Raw genomic sequence first — 17,545 nt, forward strand, 5'->3', positions numbered from 1 at the left:
GTTCAGATGAATGACACACTCAAGTTACAAAAATGGGGCCTTAAAAGAAGCACATTGTACAATGAACAAGCAGATTGGAGTTAAGAACACTGAAACGCTAACCCGCTACCACGAGAAGAGACAGGGTGGGGGGACAGGATGGGGAGGGAGGGGCTACCAACACAGGGGTCAGATAACTGAAAGTGGGGCTAACTTGCTGAGAACAGATGAAAGGCAGGTCTCCTCCAGGGCCTACTCAATTTCCAGACGCCGCTTCGGGTCTCCCTTGCCCACTACTGGCCACCACCTCCCCTCCCCATTCCAACCTGGTCATCTGAATGGGTAGGTGAGAGACACCCACCCCAGAAAGGGCTGAGCCACTCAGATCTTTACAAGGTGGGTGGTCATCTTGCCCTATTCCAGGCTTGGATTTGGGAGGTGATGGTGGCAGCAGTGGGATAAGAAGCCAGAAAGGAGCTAGCAGAGAGAGGAGTTGATCAAAGATCAGGCCCCTGCTTTCCCCCCCCAACACTCCTTGCCCCTTTCCCACCCCACCATGATCCAAAGGCCCTCTCTACAAGTGGAGAGAGGCCCCCAGTCACCCTGCAATTATGTAAATAAATAAATACTGAGCCCCTGGGCTTGGAGGACAGGCTGGGGGAGGGGCAGCAGGGATAGAAGAGAGGAAGGGGAGGCAGAAGGGAGGGGTCACAGACATAGTAAATAGTTGTCTCCATCCCAGCAACACTTCTCTCTAGATTTTTCTCTCCTTTTTGTGTTTGTTTAACAAGGAGCTAACATTTCAAGGACAAATACTTAAAAATATACATTATTTTTTCTCTTTTTTTTTTCGCCTTTGTCATCGTCATCTTGCTTTGGAGACTGCTGAGGTCAAAGTTCAAACCGCACGAAGGAACTGCGGCTTGGAGTTTTTGTGTATTTTTTTTTCATTTTTATTTTTTAATTTTTTTCACTTTTTTTTCCAACGTATAAAAAGGTAGCGGAGTTGTCTGTGGGTTTTTTTTTTTTTAATGGTTAAATCTTTGGTTTGTTTCTTTTTTCTCTTGGAGGCCTTTATCTCTCGCACTTGCCTTTCCCACTCAGAGGCCAGTGGGGGCCCGCGTGTCTCAATCTTGCTCAGTCTGTCTCACTCTCTCTCTCACTCAGTTCCCCCTACCCTGGGCTAAAGGGAGAGAGAGGCACCCTGGGATTTGGGTGGGCCAGGAAATTAGTCAGGTCAAGAGGTCAGTCGCCTACGTGGCTAATCCCTTACCCTGTTTTCCCAGGGTGAGGAGCTTGGAGACCCTCCCTTGGCCCTCCTGAGGGAGAAGATGTTTGAGAAACTCATACCCTTTCCCCCCCACTCCTGATCTTAGCCTCAACTCACACAGGGTTTGGGTTCCCCATTTCCACCCACCCCCACTTATACTCCCAGCCCCTCCCTCCTATTTCCAGCCCCCACCCTCCCAGAAGAGAACAGAGAGAGGTGTTTTAGTTACTGGCATTTCTTTTTTTTCTTTTTTTCTTTTTTTTTTTCTTTTTTTGGCACAAAAGGCCCACCGTTAAGGTAGGCCCGTTCTCTGTCCCTCCCTCAAATAGGAGGTCAGGGCTGGGGAGAAGAGAAATTCAGAAGGCTCCCCCTTTCTCCAATCCACTCATCTTCCTCTCTTTCTAGCCCAGGCCCCTGGCCCCCCCACCTCAGACATCTCACCTAGCCCAGAGCCTGGCTTGGGGTCTCCCTCCCAATCCCCCACATAAAGTCCCCCAGCCCCACAACTCTCTCGCTCACACACAGACACACGGACACAGGCTCTGTACAGACCACAAAATAAAAACGATGAGATAGTTTTGTTTCCCGGAGTCGAGACAGGGGGTACTGGAGTGGAAGGGGCAGAGCGGGGTGGGGGGCATGAATTCCCCCATTACCTTCCCAACCCTGGCTCCCTCCAGCCCCCCCAGCCCCTTGCCCTGGCTGGCCCCCAGCCAACGATATTTGGTTTCCTTTTTTTAACATTAAAGTTCTATGAGGTATTTGGTGCCTTATCTCGAGTCCTCGGGGGAGGGGGGCCCAGGGGGGAGACCTGGGGCACACCTGCCCCTCCCTCCCTCCCACCCCCTTCCCAATATTTGGTTTCACAGCTGTAGTTAAAGCTTGGGATTTGGTTATTTTTCCCCTCCCAGGAATTTTCTTTTTTTCTTGTTTTTCTTTTCCCAGTTATGGGGGTTGGATGGGGAGGGTCCCCACCACCCCCGGCTGCACAGGGGTCCCTCCACCAGTGTCAGGGCATCGGCCCCATCCCTGCCCCCTGCTTCCCCCTCTCCTCTCTGTCGCACTCCCCCCCACACCCAGGGGTGGGTGGGGGAGAGGTCCCAGGAGGCAGGACTTGACGGGGAGGAAGCAGGATGAAGTGGGTGGTGGTGAGTCCTGGATTTTCTTTCCTTTTTTTTCTTTTTTCCTTTTTTTTGTTTTTTTGTTTTTTTTTTTGGTTTTGTTTTTTGTGTGTTTTTTTTTGTTTGTTTTTGTTTTGTTTTGTTTTTTGGTCTAGAATCATAGTTTTTGTCTGAGTCATCTCCACCATGCCTTCCATGCTGCCTGTCTTCTCGGAGGGGTTTTTGGTCGTAATTCCTTTCACTTTGCTCTGCTCAAATGTCCTTCCTATCTGTTCGGGAGCCCTCGGCCCCCCTCTCCACCCTCGGGCTCGGGCCCAAGCCCTCTCGCCCAGTCCCTTCTCTTCAGGAAATAAAAATGGACACACTCAGAGGTAGGGTAAGGGCAGGGAGTCGGTTCAGCGGAGACGCTTACATTCCGGCGAGGACGGGTGGACGGCGCGCCGGGCCCAGGAGGTGCCAGGGCGGGAGGGGCGGCCATTCCACTGCTGCCCAGGCCAGCCCCCCCGCAACCACCGAGACCCCCAAAACAGCCGAGTCTCTGCTGTCTCCGTGGCCCGGCCCAACAGTTTCATTTCCCGGGTGGGAGAAGGGAGACAAGAAAGCAAGGGAGAACGCTGAGGCCTCGGGGCCCAGGGCGGCGTCCGCCTCTCCTCCGAGTGTCCGTGTGTCCGGCAGCGCCCGCTCGCTTAGCGCGCGCCGCCCGGCAGGGGCCAGGCCTCTGATTTCCATGGCTCGCGTCCTTCACAGCAACACTTTGGTTTGAGGAGAGACACCGAAAGGTGCGGATTGAGAGGGGCGAGAGAGAAGAGCGAAGGAAGAGGGAGAGGGAGAAGCAGAGAGAGAGAGAACAGACTGAAGAGAACAGAAAAAGAAATCAAAGGAGGAATCAAACCGCCCGAAAGTTTGTTCGTTTTCCTTCGTCCGTTCTTTTCGCTTTCTCATTCCTTTCTTCCTGTTTTGTTTTGTTTTTTAATTTTTTTTAAAAAATTTTAAAATAAATAGGGGGGGCAGGGAGCTTGGGGCTCTTCACCCCTGTCCCTGCCCACCCTCTCTCAGCCCTGCCCACCCGCTTCCATCCGCCCTGGCTGAGGGACAGGCCCTGCCCCAGCCTCCCCCTCCGGCTTTCCCGAAGACGACGTCCATGAGGTATTTGTGAAGAGAAAGAAGCGTCTGTCCTTCCATCCGCCTTGGGGACCAAGGGCCTGGACCACTGGCGCAGGGACTTGGCTCCACCTCGCGGCTCCTTCTTATTCTTGAAGAGTCCTCGTCTTCTTTCCCTTAAATATATATATATCTATAAATTCTTTTTTTTTTCTAGTTTTAATTTATTGTTTGTTTGGTTTTTTGTTTTTTGTTTTTTTGTTTTTTGTTTTTTTGGTTCAAAACTTTGTTGGCCTCCACAATAGCAGGAGGGCAAAAGTGGGCTCCCAGCGATGTCTCTCCTCTGTCCGTCGAGGTGTGTCCAGGGCTGGGCAAACAGGGGTCCAGCCAAGACTCGAGCGAGGTCTTGTGGGAGTGGTGGCCACCACAGCGCCCTCTCGGATGGGGACCACAGGTCATGGCACTGTCCCCGCCACATGGACCCTGATGGGGATGCCACCTCGAGGAGCCCCACCACTGGGGTGCGTGCGTGTATATATGTGTGTGGGGGGAGAGGAAGAGGCATCTGCCAGTATCAAGGGGCACAGGGTGGGAAGAGCGAGGTGAGTTCTCTTTTTGGTTTCTGGTCAATGTCAAAGAACGTGAAGGATCCCACGGATAGGCACTGGAATATGAATTTTTTTTTTTCAGGGAAACTGACAGACGAGGATGGAAAAAAAGACAACTTGAATGCCCTCACCTCATCCCCTCTTGCCCGAAGCTTCCCCCTTCCCCTGGGCTGGGGAGGGGGGTAGATTCCAGAGCAGAGGAGGGCGACAGGGTTGAGGGGGGACATGTGAGAGCTAGAACTTTACAAAAACGGCCTAGCCCACCCTTCAAAGGGAAAAGGGGGAGGTACAAGGGCTGAAAAGTCATCCCAGGCCTGCCCCTGAACTCTCCCCTGGCTGGGGGAGGGGAGGAGGTTAAAGCGAGACCCCCTGCCCAGGTGGGGAGAGTGGGGGGGGCCGAGGGAGAGGGGGGAACACATGGTAGGGACACATTCTGTTGAGCGCAACGCTAAAAATTCTGTACATCCTTTGGATGAAGCTACTGAATATTTGGTGTAAGGTTGTTCAGGCCCTTTCTCTTTCACCTTCTGGAAAAGAACATTTGGCGGGTGGTTCCGGGCCCACCCCATAGGCCCCAGGCTGTGCCCAGTCTTCGCTGGCCCAGGGCTGGGGGCTGGGGCTGGAGGCTGGCACATTCTCTTTTGCCTTCTCTGGCCCCTGCTGGGGGAGGCAAGGTTGGGGGTTGGCCCCACAGCCAGAGGCGTGGCGCGAGGTCCTCCCTGCAGAGGCCCCTGCGCCACTGGCGGGGGTTCTTATTTGGTGTCGTAGCGGTGAGGGAGGGTGAGCACACTGAGGTCTGGCTCGCAACTGGTTTTTGGTTTGGTTCGGTTGGGGGATTTTTGTTTTTGTTTTTTGGTTTTTGTTTTTCACCTCTGGTTCCTTTGGGGCAGCTGGTTTCTGTTGCAATTATTTTTGGTTTCTTTTCTGTTGGTTGGTTGGTTTCTTTCATTTTCTTTCCTTTTTTCTTTGTGTGTGTTCTGTTTCTTTTTCTTTTCTTTTCTTTTCTTTTTTTTTTTTTTTTNTTTTTTTTTTTTTTTTTTTTGGTTAGTTGGGAGTTTTTTTGTTTTTTGTTTTTGGTCTTTCCTCCCTTGTCACTCCTGCTCCGAGGACCCTCTGCGCCGCCACCGCTGGCCTCCTTGCCCTCTTCCCAGGCGGGCGGGGGGGGGGGGCTGAGGTGGGGGTCAGAGGAGTAGGAGGGGAGGCCAGGTGGGCCCTCACTCGGGCTTGGACCCTGCCTCGGGCCCCCCGGGGCCTCCAGGGGTCTGTGCTGCCGCCTCGCTGCACGTGGACGACGAGGAGGACGACGAGGAGGACGACGAGGAGAGGCCCGGAGACTTGCTGGAGATGGAGGCCGCCACGGCCGCAGCCGCTGCCGACACCAGGCCCACGCCAGGCGGGGCACTGAGCAGGGGCAGCCCAGCGTGGTTCAAGAAGAGCGGCGAGGTCACCAGGCCGGGGCTCCCTGGGGCCGCGCCAGCCGCCCCCAGCACCAGGTTCCCGCTGCCGTCAAGGCTGGTAAGGGGCAGGGTTCCACCAGAGGCCAGGGCTGGCGGGGAGAGAGAGAAGCTGGGCTGGGGGCGCCTTCTGGCATCCTGCCCACAGAGTCCCCCTGTCTTCCCGTCTGCCCCACTGATCCCCATCGGCACCCCTCACACCTTCCCCAAAGGTGAGATGGGTATGAAGAGGCGAGCGATGCAGTGAGCAGGGGCAGGATGGCATGGCTGGAGCAGCAATGGGGGGGGGGGCTCGAGGCCCCAGGGGGCCAGGCTGGTGGCGATGGGAGTGACATGAGGCGGCACGCACCTTGGATAGTGGCCAAAGGGTTGTTGCTCATGAGGGCTGGACTCAGCCCGGAGCTCAACCCCACCATTGTGCTTCTGCAAGAGGCAAAGCAGAGGCGTTAGCAGGGGCAGGGACCCGCCGGCGGCAGAACTGGGGCGCAGCTCCCACCCGGGAAGCGGCAGCTACCCTGCTTCTCTCCCCACAGCCCCCCTAACTGCAGCTGTCCACTTACCCCGTGCTGGGGTTCAGGCCCGACAAGCCGATAGCCGAGTGGCTGCCTTGAGGGCTGGGATTTGTGCTGTTGGTGGTGGCCGGGGGTGGGGGAGTGACAGAGGGGATGGAATTGAGGGGGGGCGCGGCCCCGCCCCCGCCCCCACCCCCTCCGGCTGTCCGGCTGGGGTGGAGCGTCCCCACAGCTGAGGATAAGGTAGTAACTGCCGGAGAGAGAGACAGAGAGATGGAGACTTAAGCTTCCACTCATCCTCCACGGGGGACCCCGGGTCGACTCCTGCTCATCTTCCGGCCCAGCTCGCATCTCCTCCGGAGGAACAGACAAGCCTCCCTCCCCCTCGGCCACAGCTCCGGTGACAGCAATCAGTAATCACAGCGTGAGCAGCTGCGGTACACTGAGCCGAGCCCGGTGCCCAGTGCGCTCACACTCAGCGCGGAGTCCTCCTCCCCAGCGGACCAAACCCGGGCTCCCAGGAGACTACGCCCTGTGGCTCCCTCTAGGGGCCAGGCAGGGGGTTGCGGCTGTGCACGCCGAGGACGACAGGGCTCAGGGCCCAGACTCAGGCCAGACAGCCAGCCAAGGCAGCAATTTCCTGCCTGTCATGTGCCATCTGTACCCTTGGGTGAGTGCCTTCACCTCTCTGGTCTTCAGTTCCCTATTCTGGAAAATGGGCATTATAATAGAACCTACTTCATTAAATGGGTGTGAAAATGAGTTAATATTCTTTCTAAAGAGTTTAGATAGTGGCAGGCACACCTTACTACTTTATAAACTTCCACTTATTATTTCTTAACCTGAGAAATCAATATGATGTTTGTTTTTTATCCTTTTTTTTTTTTTTTTTTTAGTTTATTTATTTCAGTAATCTCTGCACCCAACATGGGGCTCGATCTCACGACCCCAAGATCAAGAACGGCATACTCTACCGCCTGAGCCAGCCAGGCTCCTGTTACACATGCCCTGTCCCAGGAAGGCAGCAAGGGGGGCTTTATGCACAAAGCCGTGTGTATATGTATGTGTGTGTGTGTACATATGTATCCACACACACATACATATACACACTCTTATATGTGTATATTCATGTATATAGCTTTGTATGTATTATACATTCACAACAATTTTTTAAAAGCTGAGGCTCAGAGAGGTAAAGTCATTTCTGGAGTTCACGTAGTTTATAAATGCCAGGAACAGAACCCAAGTTCATCTACTTTTAAAAACCCCCAGCTTTTCTCATATGAAATCCTGGAGCAGATGAAAGCTGAATTGCTCTGGCGCGGAGGGGTGTAGCCACTCTCTCCCCTCTGTGCCCCCTGCCTCCCTCATCCCCAAGCTCAGCCGTAAGGCCCACAGCCGCCCTGAGCCACTAGAGAAACGGGGGCCTGCATTGTGGCCTCCCAATGCCCCCTCACCGGCTTCCGCCCTCCCTGACCTGTTGTGCTCAGACTGCTGGAAGCTTGGGACAATGGCAAGGTCCCGGCGCCCCCTTGGGGTGTGACCTAGGGAGAGAGGAAAGAAGGCATGGTTAGGCCACTTTCCCAGCAGCCCTCATGATACTCCCTGTGGGTAAGAGCCCCGTTCATCTGCCCCCAGGCTGGGGGGCGAAGGGGCTTTGGGCACAATGCTATGCTTGTATTTATGCCAAGTTCTTTCCGTCATATCTTAATATCTACTCTAAGTGATCCTGAGCCACAGGTGGGAGGAAATAATTCTCAGCTGAGAGTGTTCCCCCACCTCTCCACTGACACCATCCAGATGCAGCTCTGAAGCGTGCGTGCGCATGCACACATGCGTGTGTGTGTGTGTGTGTGTGTGTGTGTGTATGTGGTTATGATGACCAGGGGTGTCTCTGCATCAGAGTGTTGGGATATCACACTGCTCGATTTTCTGGAACCACCCAGCAGCCTCCTCAGCCTCCCTGCCTCCAGTCTCATCCTTCTATCAGCTCTAGAAACCTCACTCTTAATGTGACCCTCTCCCTCCTCAGCTCAAAACTCCTCCTTAGCTCCTCACCGCCTAAGGTTCAAGTTCAAACTCCTCAGCATGTTACTTGGGAGTCTGGCCCTCCCCTATCCCCTGCCCCTGTACTCATTCATATACATTCCCATTCCAACCACATTAAACTGCACTGGAGTTCCTCAGATTGGGCTCAGCACACCCAGGCTTCTAGGCCTTTCTGCACAGCAGTCCCTTTGCCGGTGCTTCATGCAGCTGCCTATACCCGTCCCTTGTCAGATGGGTCAACTCAGCTCAGATGGTCCCTTCTTCCTCCATACCAGGGGGTGGGAGGCTCCTCTGGGCCCCTTGTTCTTCTCCATACTGTCACAGCCTTTTCCACACTAGATGCGATGAAAGGGTGTCCCAGTGTGTCTGATCCCGAGCGCGTCTGCGTGCTGCGGTGGGCCTGAGTGTACACTCAGTGCGTAATGCTGTCCCTGCCTGCGTCTGTGTGGTTGTGAACCTGTGTGTGGGGGGCAGGGGGGGGGTACCTCCATCCCTACCTGGGATCCATCCCTGTGAGGCCCCGCCCTGTGATGACTGATTTTGGCTATGTCACTGTGTGTCTGTGGGTGCCTGTATCTCTCACATAAGACCGCAGTTCCCTGAAGACTGTGTCCCTGCGTGACTGTGCTTCATCCACACAACAGCCAGTCCCCAAGCGTGAGTCTCCCTGCCTCTGTGCTAGGCAACCAAGTAGGCAGGGCTTCACAGAGGTGCTTGCCTAGGGGCGGGGCTCTGTCTGAGCTTTAAACAGCCCCTTTCTCCCCCCCACCAACCCTGGGGCTCTTGGTACCAGATGGGGGCTGTAGCTAGCCGGCTTCCCCGGACTGGGCAGCATGGGGGCTGCGCTGCAGGGGTTGATGCGTTTCTCCTTCTGGCGCCGGTTGCAGAACCAGACGCGGATCACTTCCTTCTCCATGTGCAGCTGCTCCGCGATCAGCAGGATCTCCTCTGAGGTAGGCTTCTGGTTCTGCGGGCAGAGGCGCTCAGTGAACCCCAGGCCCGACCCCCTCCCCCTTCCTCCGCCCCCATCCCTGCTGGCCCATCAGGGCTGCCCTGGAAGCCAGGGTCTCACCGCTAGAAAACTCTTCTCTAAGGCGAAGCGGACGTTTGTCTCAATGCTGGTCCTCTTCTTGCGTCTTCGGCCAGGGAGCCCGTCGAAACCCAGGCTGGGGCTGCTCAGCTGGTTGGGGCTGGGCAGACTTGAGTCCACAGACATAGTCTCTGTGCCCGGGAGGAGACGGGGGCATGAGAGGGCGCCTCCCGGGCCCACCGCCTGCCGCCCGCTCCGGGAGCCCCAGACCAGTCCCAACCTGCGTCGTTGAGCCACTTCTCCAGGAGGGGCTTGAGTTTGCACATGTTCTTGAAGCTCAGGTTGAGGGCCTCGAAACGGGAGATGGTCGTCTGGCTGAAGTCGTTGCCATAGAGCTTGCCCATGGCCAGGCCCACGTCACCCTGGCCCAGTGGGGTGGGAATGGGGCAGCGGTCAGGGCCAGACCTTCTGTCCGCATCCTGGCCCCACCCACCGGCCCCAGGCTCAGGAGTTGGGTAGCCACTGCTCAAGGAGGGGTAGCCCGTGCCTCACCCACCAGCTGGCCAGGCCCCGTCACCCTCTGCCCACGGCCCATCCTGCCTGGTGGCCCCAGACCTGTGTGAAGCCCAGCTTGATGCGGCGTTGCTTGAAGGTGCGGGCGAACTGCTCCAGCTCCTCCAGGTCACTGGGCTCCTCGGGGTGGGACGGTGGCTCCAAGCATTTGGGGGGCTGCGGGTGCGAGAGGTGCGGGTCGGGCAGCGTGGGGCGGGTCACGGCCTGGTAGGGTCGGCAGCAGGGGGGTGGGATGCAGGACCGAGGAGCAGTTCCCCCTCGCTGCGGTCCCCCTCTTCCTGCACGCTCCTCTCCACCTGTGCCCCGGAGGCTGATCCACACTCATTGTCAGTCCCCAGCAAAGAGTCACTCTGCGGCTCCACTAGGGTCCTCTCACTGCCTGGACCTCTCTGCACACCCCTTCCCCCCCCCCCCCCCCCCCCCCCCCCCCCCCCCCCCCCCCCCCCCCCCCCCCCCCCCCCCCCCNCCCCCCCCGGCCTGCAGACTCCCGGAAGGAGCAGCCAACTCCATTCAACCAAGGGCTTTTTCCAGAAGATGCGGGCCATGGTTTTATCCTTCTCTCAGGCAGGGAATCAAGGACTGGCTCTGCTACCAAATTCCAGGGTAACTCGGGCCAGTTTCTTAAAATCTCCCTGGGCCTTGGTTTTCCCCTCTGCAGGATGGAAACAATCATGGCCACTCTACTGACCCCATGGGGTTGTTGGGAGAATCTGGTTAAAGGCTGCAAATAAAGTGAAAGTATTTTTATTTTTACTTTTGTAAAGTGAAAGTATCTTTAAAAGTGGATGATGGGGAGGGCCACTGGGGGATTTACAAAGAAGCAACAGCTCTCTCTCTGGAATGCTTGACTTCCCTAAAAATAAAAAATCTGAAATAGGTGGTGAGTGCAGCCAGGTTGGTCACACAAGTCCTTGACTTTGTGTCAAGGAATTCAGAAATTTTGCAGATTTTAGAAAGCCTACATGGGGCACATATCAGAAATAATGTGACCCTTCCCCCATCAGGGTCAAGGCATCACCCCATAATTGAACACATTAACAGCCCCCAGCAAAGCAGGAATATCACAGAGGAGGGAGAAAGGAAAGTCATACTCCTTGCCCAAGGTCAAGAAGGGTGTTGCAGCCAAATGACTTCTGGTCTCACATTACAAAAACAACTGGGTTTTGCGAGCATTTTGGATTTCAGAATTGCAGCTCAGCCCTGTATTTGTCCCTACAGTTTGGGGGGCTTTCTGAAATAGTTCATATTTTTTGAAAGTGCTGTAAAAAAAAAAAAAGGGGTGCTCTTTCCGCCATCTTTGAACCCGTGGAGGCCTGCTGGGAACAGGACTCCTGAAACGACAAATATGTCTGGAAGGTTGTGGTCCAAAGCCATTTTTGCTGGCTATAAACGGGGTCTCAGGAACCAGAGGGAGCACACAGCTCTTCTTAAAATTGAAGGTGTATATGCCCGAGATGAAACTGAGTTCTATCTAGGCAAGAGATGTGCTTATGTGTACAAAGCAAAGAACAACACAGTGACTCCTGGTGGCAAATCGAATAAAACCAGAGTAATCTGGGGAAAAGTAACTCGTGCTCATGGGAATAGTGGCATGGTTCGTGCAAAATTCCAAAGCAACCTTACTGCTAAAGCCATTGGCCACAGAATCCGTGTGATGCTGTACCCCTCAAGGATTTAAACTAACTGAAAAGTAAATAAATAAAGGTGTAGATTTAAAATAAATAAATAAATAAATAAATAAATAAAAGGGTAGGAGGGAACATTGAAATCCGTAAAGAATCGTGAAAGAGTATTATTAAGGTCTAGAAGCCAGTCAGCAAACAGAAAGGCCAGGCCACAGCCTATAGGTTTTGTTGTGTGTACTTATACTCATGTTGGGGCACTGGGGGTCAGATCAAAGGTTTTCACCAAGATTCGCAAAGAAGTCCATGTGTCTGAAAGGGTTAAGAGCCACTGGCCTGGCTGACTTCCCTCATTCTGTAGAGGGAAAAGAGGACCCAGACAGGGAGAGCAGCTTGACCAAGGTCCCAGAGCAAATCAGTGACAGCACAGAGCTGGACCCCAGGTCTGCTGACTCCTGTCCCGGCCCTGGCCCCGATGGCTGTGTAGGGAGGGTCAAAGGGAGAGGAGAGCCTGCCCCTCTCCCCCACCCCCTCCCGACCCCCGCTCACCCAGCCTGGCACACCTGGTGGACATTCTCACCTGTGTGGGCAGCCCGGCCCGGGGCTGGGAGGTCAGAAGAGCTCCCTGGGTTTGCTGAGGTAGCTGGAAGAGATTTGGCGTCGGTAGCAGGCCTGGGGAGACAAGGGGAATGCATGGGGTGAGGGGGGAGGGAGAGTTTGGCGGAAACATCGTCGGGGACACATCCTGGTAAGGCCTTACCTGGCTGACTCTGCTGGGCCTGCGGCAGCAGGAACTGAGCGGGCGGCTGGAGGTGGTGACCCGGCACAAGCACTAGCTGCTGGAGCTGGAGGAGCTGCTGTATGTCCTGGCAGGGAGAGGGGTGGACAGAACGACAGCCTGAGTCCTGGCCCCACTCTGGGCAGCAAGGGATGTAACCTCGTCTCTGAATGGTGCCCCTGAGCTACGGGCACTCAGGAGGGACCCCCAGGCTACTAGAGCGTCCTAAGTGGGCTGTCCCCAGAGGGCTCACTCACTATTTACCTTTCCTTTCTGGAAGAAATATTTGCCTTGGCTTACATTCCCACAGAACAAATAGTATCGTTTAAAACTGCAAATCAGCCCAAGTCTTCCCTCCTTTTAAAACACTCAAGACAAATGATACCATGTCTGGAATTGCCTTTAAAGCACTCCAGCGGACAGTGAGTGGGTGAGTAAATGGGTTCAGCCACTTTGGAAGACTGATTGGCAATGTTGTGGTTTGAATTATGTCCTCCCCTCAAAAGATAGGCAGGAATCCTAACCCCCAGAACCCCGGAGGGGTCTGTGCAGGTGGTCAAGGTAAAACTAGGACTTCAGGATGGGTCCTAATCTGATATGACTGGTATCTATAGGGTTAGGGGAGTTTGAACACAGAGACAAACACACACGGAGGGCAGGCACTATGAAGAGACCCAGAGAGAAGAAGGCCAACCTGCCAACACACTAGCTTGGAAGCTTCTAGAACTGCGAAATAGTGTGTGTGTGTGTGTGTGTGTGTGCGCGTGTGTGTGTGTGTGTAAGTAGGCTTCATGCCCAGTGTGGAGCCCAGTGAGGGGCTTGGACTCACAACTCTAAGATCAAGACCTGAGCTGAGAATAAGAGTCGGACGCTTCACCCACGGAGCCACCTAGGTGCCCCTAAATTTCTGTTAAGACAACAAGTTTATGGTTGTTTGTTATGACAGCCCTAGCAAACCAATACTGACATGATTTACGAGAGCTGAGCCTAGGCCTGCCTCACGACCCAGCAGGGCCGCACCAAGGTCTGTAAGTGTGTGTGTGGGTGTGTGTTCACCAGAAGATGTGTACCAGAATGTTCACGGCAGAACCATTTGTAACAGCCAAAACCTGAAGAAAACCCAAGTACCCGTCAAGAATCGAATAGGTAAATGGGGCGCCTGGGTGGCTCAGTCTGTTGAGCATCCAACTTCGGCTCAGGTCATGATCTCAAGGTTCGTGGGTTCGAGCCCCATGTCGGGCTCTGTGCTGACAGCTCGGAGCCTGGAGCCTGCTTCAGATTCTGTGTCTCTCTTTCTCTCTGCCCCTCCCCCATTCGCACTCTGTCTCTCTCAAAAATAAATAAGCATTAAAAAACAAAACAAAACAAGAATTGAATAGGTGAGTAAACTGATTCACTAGAACAGCAACGAGAAGGGGCAGTCCGCAGTCTGTAAGGACACACAGCACTACCAACTTCCCAAACATGATATGTGGAAGAAGCTAGACATGACAGAGAACATTCTGTATGGTTCCATTTGCATGACAGAAGTTTGGGAGGTGGAGACCAGAAGGCATCCCAGGGGCTCCTGGAGAGCTGGTCATATTCAGTTCTTGATCTGGGTGCAACTTACCCGGGTGTGCTCAGTTTGTGAGTGTCAGTGGTCTGCATGGTTATGATTTGTGCACTTTTCAGTATTTGTTATACTTCAATGAAAACTTTTTAAAACTTTTTTATGCTTATTTACTTATTTTGAGAGAGAGAGCAGGGGAGGGGCAGAGAGAGAGGGAGAGAGAGAATCCCAAGCAGCCTCCACACTGTCAGCATGGAGCCCAATGTGGGGCTTGAACTCACAAACTGATCCGAAACCAAGAGTTGGACACTTAACCAACTGAGCCACCCAGATGCCACCCCCTTTTTTAAGGGAGAAAGGGGGAGAAAAATATCCAGCATCTCCACCAAAAAAGTGAGGAGATAGATGAAACAGTATTGGCAAAATGTTGATATCTATTGAGCTGGGTGAAGGTATATGCAATTCCTCATATCATACTCTCTACTTTTAGGTTTGAACATTTCCAAAAGAAAAAGCAAGACCTTTTACATACACATACATAAACACTCCAATGGCTTCTCAAAGCCAGAACAATACAATTCAAACTACTCACCTGGCCTCTATGGCCCTTAATACTGAAACCTGTGCTAGTCTTCCTACCTCAGGATCTTTGCATGTGTCGTTCCCTCTGCCAGGCAGTTCTAGTTCTTATACTCCTGGACCCTTCTTGTCACTCAGGTCCTCATGTAAAATCACCTCTTCAGAGATACCCTCCCTGACCATTTAATCTAAACCAGCCACCACCACACCTCCTGTTTTTACCTCCATTTCGCCTCCTTCATAAGACTTATCACTATCTCAAGGCACCTCTCTGTTTACGCTTTCACAGTGCATCTCCCTCACTGGAAAGTCAGCTCCACGGCAGTGTGATCTTGATGGTTTTGGTCATCATTATAATCTCAGCATCTAGAATAGCATCTGGCCCCCAGTAAGTGCTATTTGTTGAATAAACTAACACTGATGCTTCACAATCTACTTAACAACTTTTACGTACAATTGAAAATTATGTTACTTAGACTGGGGCGCCTGGGTGGCTCAGTCGGTTAAGCCTCGGACTTCAGCTCAGGTCATGATCTCATGGTTTGTGGGTTTGAGCACCGCAGCAGGCTCTGTGCTGACAGCTCAGAGCCTGGAGCCTGCTTCTGATTCTGTGTCTCCCTCTCTCTCTGACCCTCCCCTGCTCAGGCTGCCTCTCTCTCCCTCTCTCTCCCTCTCTCTCAGAAATTAAAAAGAAAAGGGGCGCCTGGGTGGCTTAGTCGGTTAAGCGTCCGACTTTCGCTTAGGTCATGATCTCGCGGTTCGTGGGTTCGGGCCCCGCGTCGAGCTCTGTGCTGACTGCCAGCTCAGAGCCTGGAGACTGTTTCAGTCTGTGACTCCCTCTCTCTCTGACCCTCCCCTGCTCACGCTGTCTCTCTCTCTCTCTCTCTCCTAGAAAGAAATAAAAAAAAAAATTAAAAAAAAAGAAATGAAAAGAAAAGAAAAAAGAAAAGAAGAGAAAGGAAAATTATGTTACTTAGAGAGTGACATTATTTTGCCTTCTGGGAAACTGAGAGGGATGATGACCCTCAATTCCTCCCAATGTTATTATTATTCCAAAGACCAGTGTAACGTTCTAGGAAGTAAACAAGCTGAGGAATAACATAAGCATCTTGACACAATGGGTTCATTTCTTCAACATATAATGAGTGATTACAAATCAATAAGAAAATAACTAACAATCCAATAGTAATCTGGCCAACATAGGCTGGTGGCTGCCCAGCAAAGGAAATACAAATAGCTCTGAATGAAAAAACATTCAGATTCATTCATGAGAAGAGAAATATAGCTACAACTGCACTGAGATACTATTTTTTCCTATCTGATCAACGAAGATAACAGCAGTTGATAACATGCTGTGTTGGGGCGTAGGGGGAAACAAACACCCTTGCGCGTCACTGGTGAGAGGATGACTTGGCAATGTCTGTCAGAATTACAAAGGCATATACCCTTTGACCCATTCCACTTCTAGGAATTTCTTTTAGAGACAGAGTCACACTTGTGCAAAATAATCTCGCTAGACGGAGAGTCCTAGCGGCACACGGTGTTTTAGCAAAAGAGTGGAAACAAGCTGAATGCATAGCGGTGGGGAACAGGTAGATGAGTTGCGGCGGATCTTTATGACGCAATACTATGCATTCATCAAAAAGGAGGAGGACACTCTTTGTGTCCTGATACGGAGCACTCTCTAAGGTGTCCTGGTTGGGTTTTTTTTTTTTTTTATTATAACTCCTTTTTTTTTATTTTTTTAATGCTTTTTTTAATGTTTTATTTATTTCTAGGAGAGAGAGAGAGAGACAGCGTGGGCAGTGGAGGGTCAAAGAGAGAGAGAGTCACAGACTCCGAAACAGGCTCCAGGCTCTGGGCTGGCAGTCAGCACAGAGCCCGACACGGGGCTCAAACCCACGAACCGCAAGATCATGACCTAGGCGAAAGTCGGACGCTTAACCAACTAAGCCACCCAGGCGCCCCTAAGGTGTCCTGTTGAGTGGAGTGCTCCAGAGGCAGAACAGTGGGTATGATGTGCTACCGTTGCGTTTCTTTAAAAAATTATATCTAGGTATTCCCTGGGCACGCAGTTCCCTGGGAAAACTACACCAGAAACTGCCAAGACTGTAAATCCTTCCCTATCTCGAGTTTTGAACATTTACCTAGCCTAAATAAAGAAATAAAGCTGTCCCACGCCCACCGACCCAATTGAACGGTCGCTTCTGCCCAACACCCCCGTTTCTCCAACCATTCCTGTTTTGATTGTTCAAGGCAGTTCCTTGTCCACTGCAAAGGCCTCCACTTTCTCTTTGTGCTTTGGAAAGCGGAGAGAGTCCCAAGGTGCTCCTGACCTCTCGCTCCATCACTATCGCTGCCAATCATCTAAGAATATGGCATAAGGGGTTTGAAGTCCCAATACTCTGTCCTTTGAAACTGTCCATTCTGCCTTCTCTTCTGAGACTCCTCCACCTGATAACTCACATGACGGCCTCCCTTCCACACGAGGCCCGGCCCCCAAGTGAGTGAAGCTTGGGATTCAGGGTCCCCCTCCCGCCCTTTACAATGGACCCTTACCAGTCCCCATACCTAATTTTGGTTTCATAATTTTGTCTTCTTTCTCTCTGAGAGGCCCTGCACACCTGGGTGGCTCAATTGGTTGAGCATCTGACTTCGGCTGAGGGCATGATCTTGCAGTTCGTGAGTTCGAGCCCCGCATCAGGCTCTGTGCTGATGGCTCAGAGCCTGGAGCCTGCTTCCGATTCTGGGTCTCCCTCTCTCTCTCTGCCCCTCCCCCGCTTGAGCTCTGTCTCTCTCTCTCAAAAATATATATATATATTTTAAATGTTTTATTTATTTCTGAGAGAGAGAGACAGCGTGAGCAGGGGAGGGTCAGAGAGAGAGGGAGTCACAGACTGAAACAGACTCCAGGCTCTGAGCTGGCAGTCAGCACAGAGCCCGATGCGGGGCCCGAACCCACGAACCGCGAGATCATGACCTAAGCGAAAGTCGGACGCTTAACCGACTAAGCCACCCAGGCGCCCCTCAAAAATATATTTTTAAAGGCCCTGCAAGTTGTACAAACATCAGGCCCCACAAACTGAACCCACCCTGCTCTACACTACAGTGTATTTGCTTACATACAATTTTTCCTCTGCTACACTGAAACTCTAAAAGGCAGAGGCCATGTCTTATCCTTGTATCCCTAACCCTCACCACAGTCTGGTAAGCCCCCATTAAAGGCTCACTGAACTGAATCCAAGAATAAAGCCAGATATAAAGTCTTATTACTAGTGTTTTTCTGATTAGCTTGCTGCTTACAATATTTGTTAACT

General features: G+C 52.7%; 2 protein-coding genes across 6 annotated transcripts in view; one reads left to right on the forward strand and one right to left on the reverse strand.

The window, feature by feature from the left end:
* Positions 1–5,120: 5,120 nt before the first annotated feature.
* POU2F2 (POU class 2 homeobox 2) overlaps positions 5,121–17,545 on the reverse strand; it is a 33,217-nt gene continuing 20,792 nt past the window's right edge. For 2 of the 5 annotated variants that reach the window (XM_039251355.1, XM_039251336.1), the window contains exons 6-14: positions 12,080–12,185; positions 11,900–11,991; positions 9,740–9,853; positions 9,405–9,546; positions 9,167–9,315; positions 8,885–9,061; positions 7,523–7,589; positions 6,094–6,295; positions 5,506–5,625 (exon numbers count right to left, since the gene is read on the reverse strand). In XM_039251355.1, coding sequence (XP_039107286.1) covers positions 5,586–5,625; positions 6,094–6,295; positions 7,523–7,589; positions 8,885–9,061; positions 9,167–9,315; positions 9,405–9,546; positions 9,740–9,853; positions 11,900–11,991; positions 12,080–12,185 — 1,089 coding nt within the window. In that variant the 3' untranslated portion in view covers positions 5,506–5,585. Of the gene's footprint in view, positions 5,626–5,882; positions 5,957–6,093; positions 6,296–7,522; positions 7,590–8,884; positions 9,062–9,166; positions 9,316–9,404; positions 9,547–9,739; positions 9,902–11,899; positions 11,992–12,079; positions 12,186–17,545 lie in introns of all 5 variants that reach the window. The other 3 variants (XM_039251345.1, XM_039251329.1, XM_039251319.1) reach the window with 2 other exon arrangements.
* Positions 11,028–11,408, forward strand: LOC120244681 (60S ribosomal protein L35a-like). The gene has a single exon (XM_039251369.1). The coding sequence runs from the start codon at positions 11,043–11,045 to the stop codon at positions 11,373–11,375; it is 333 nt and encodes a 110-aa protein (XP_039107300.1). The 5' UTR covers positions 11,028–11,042; the 3' UTR covers positions 11,376–11,408.

The sequence above is a fragment of the Hyaena hyaena genome, unplaced genomic scaffold (assembly GCF_003009895.1).
Source record: "Hyaena hyaena isolate Hyena2069 unplaced genomic scaffold, ASM300989v1 scaffold_9, whole genome shotgun sequence".
Taxonomy (NCBI): domain Eukaryota; kingdom Metazoa; phylum Chordata; class Mammalia; order Carnivora; family Hyaenidae; genus Hyaena; species Hyaena hyaena.

Bases quoted from the DNA above. Each gene is read 5' to 3' on its own strand.
- LOC120244681 (XM_039251369.1), top strand. From the start codon at position 11,043: ATGTCTGGAAGGTTGTGGTCCAAAGCCATTTTTGCTGGCTATAAACGG.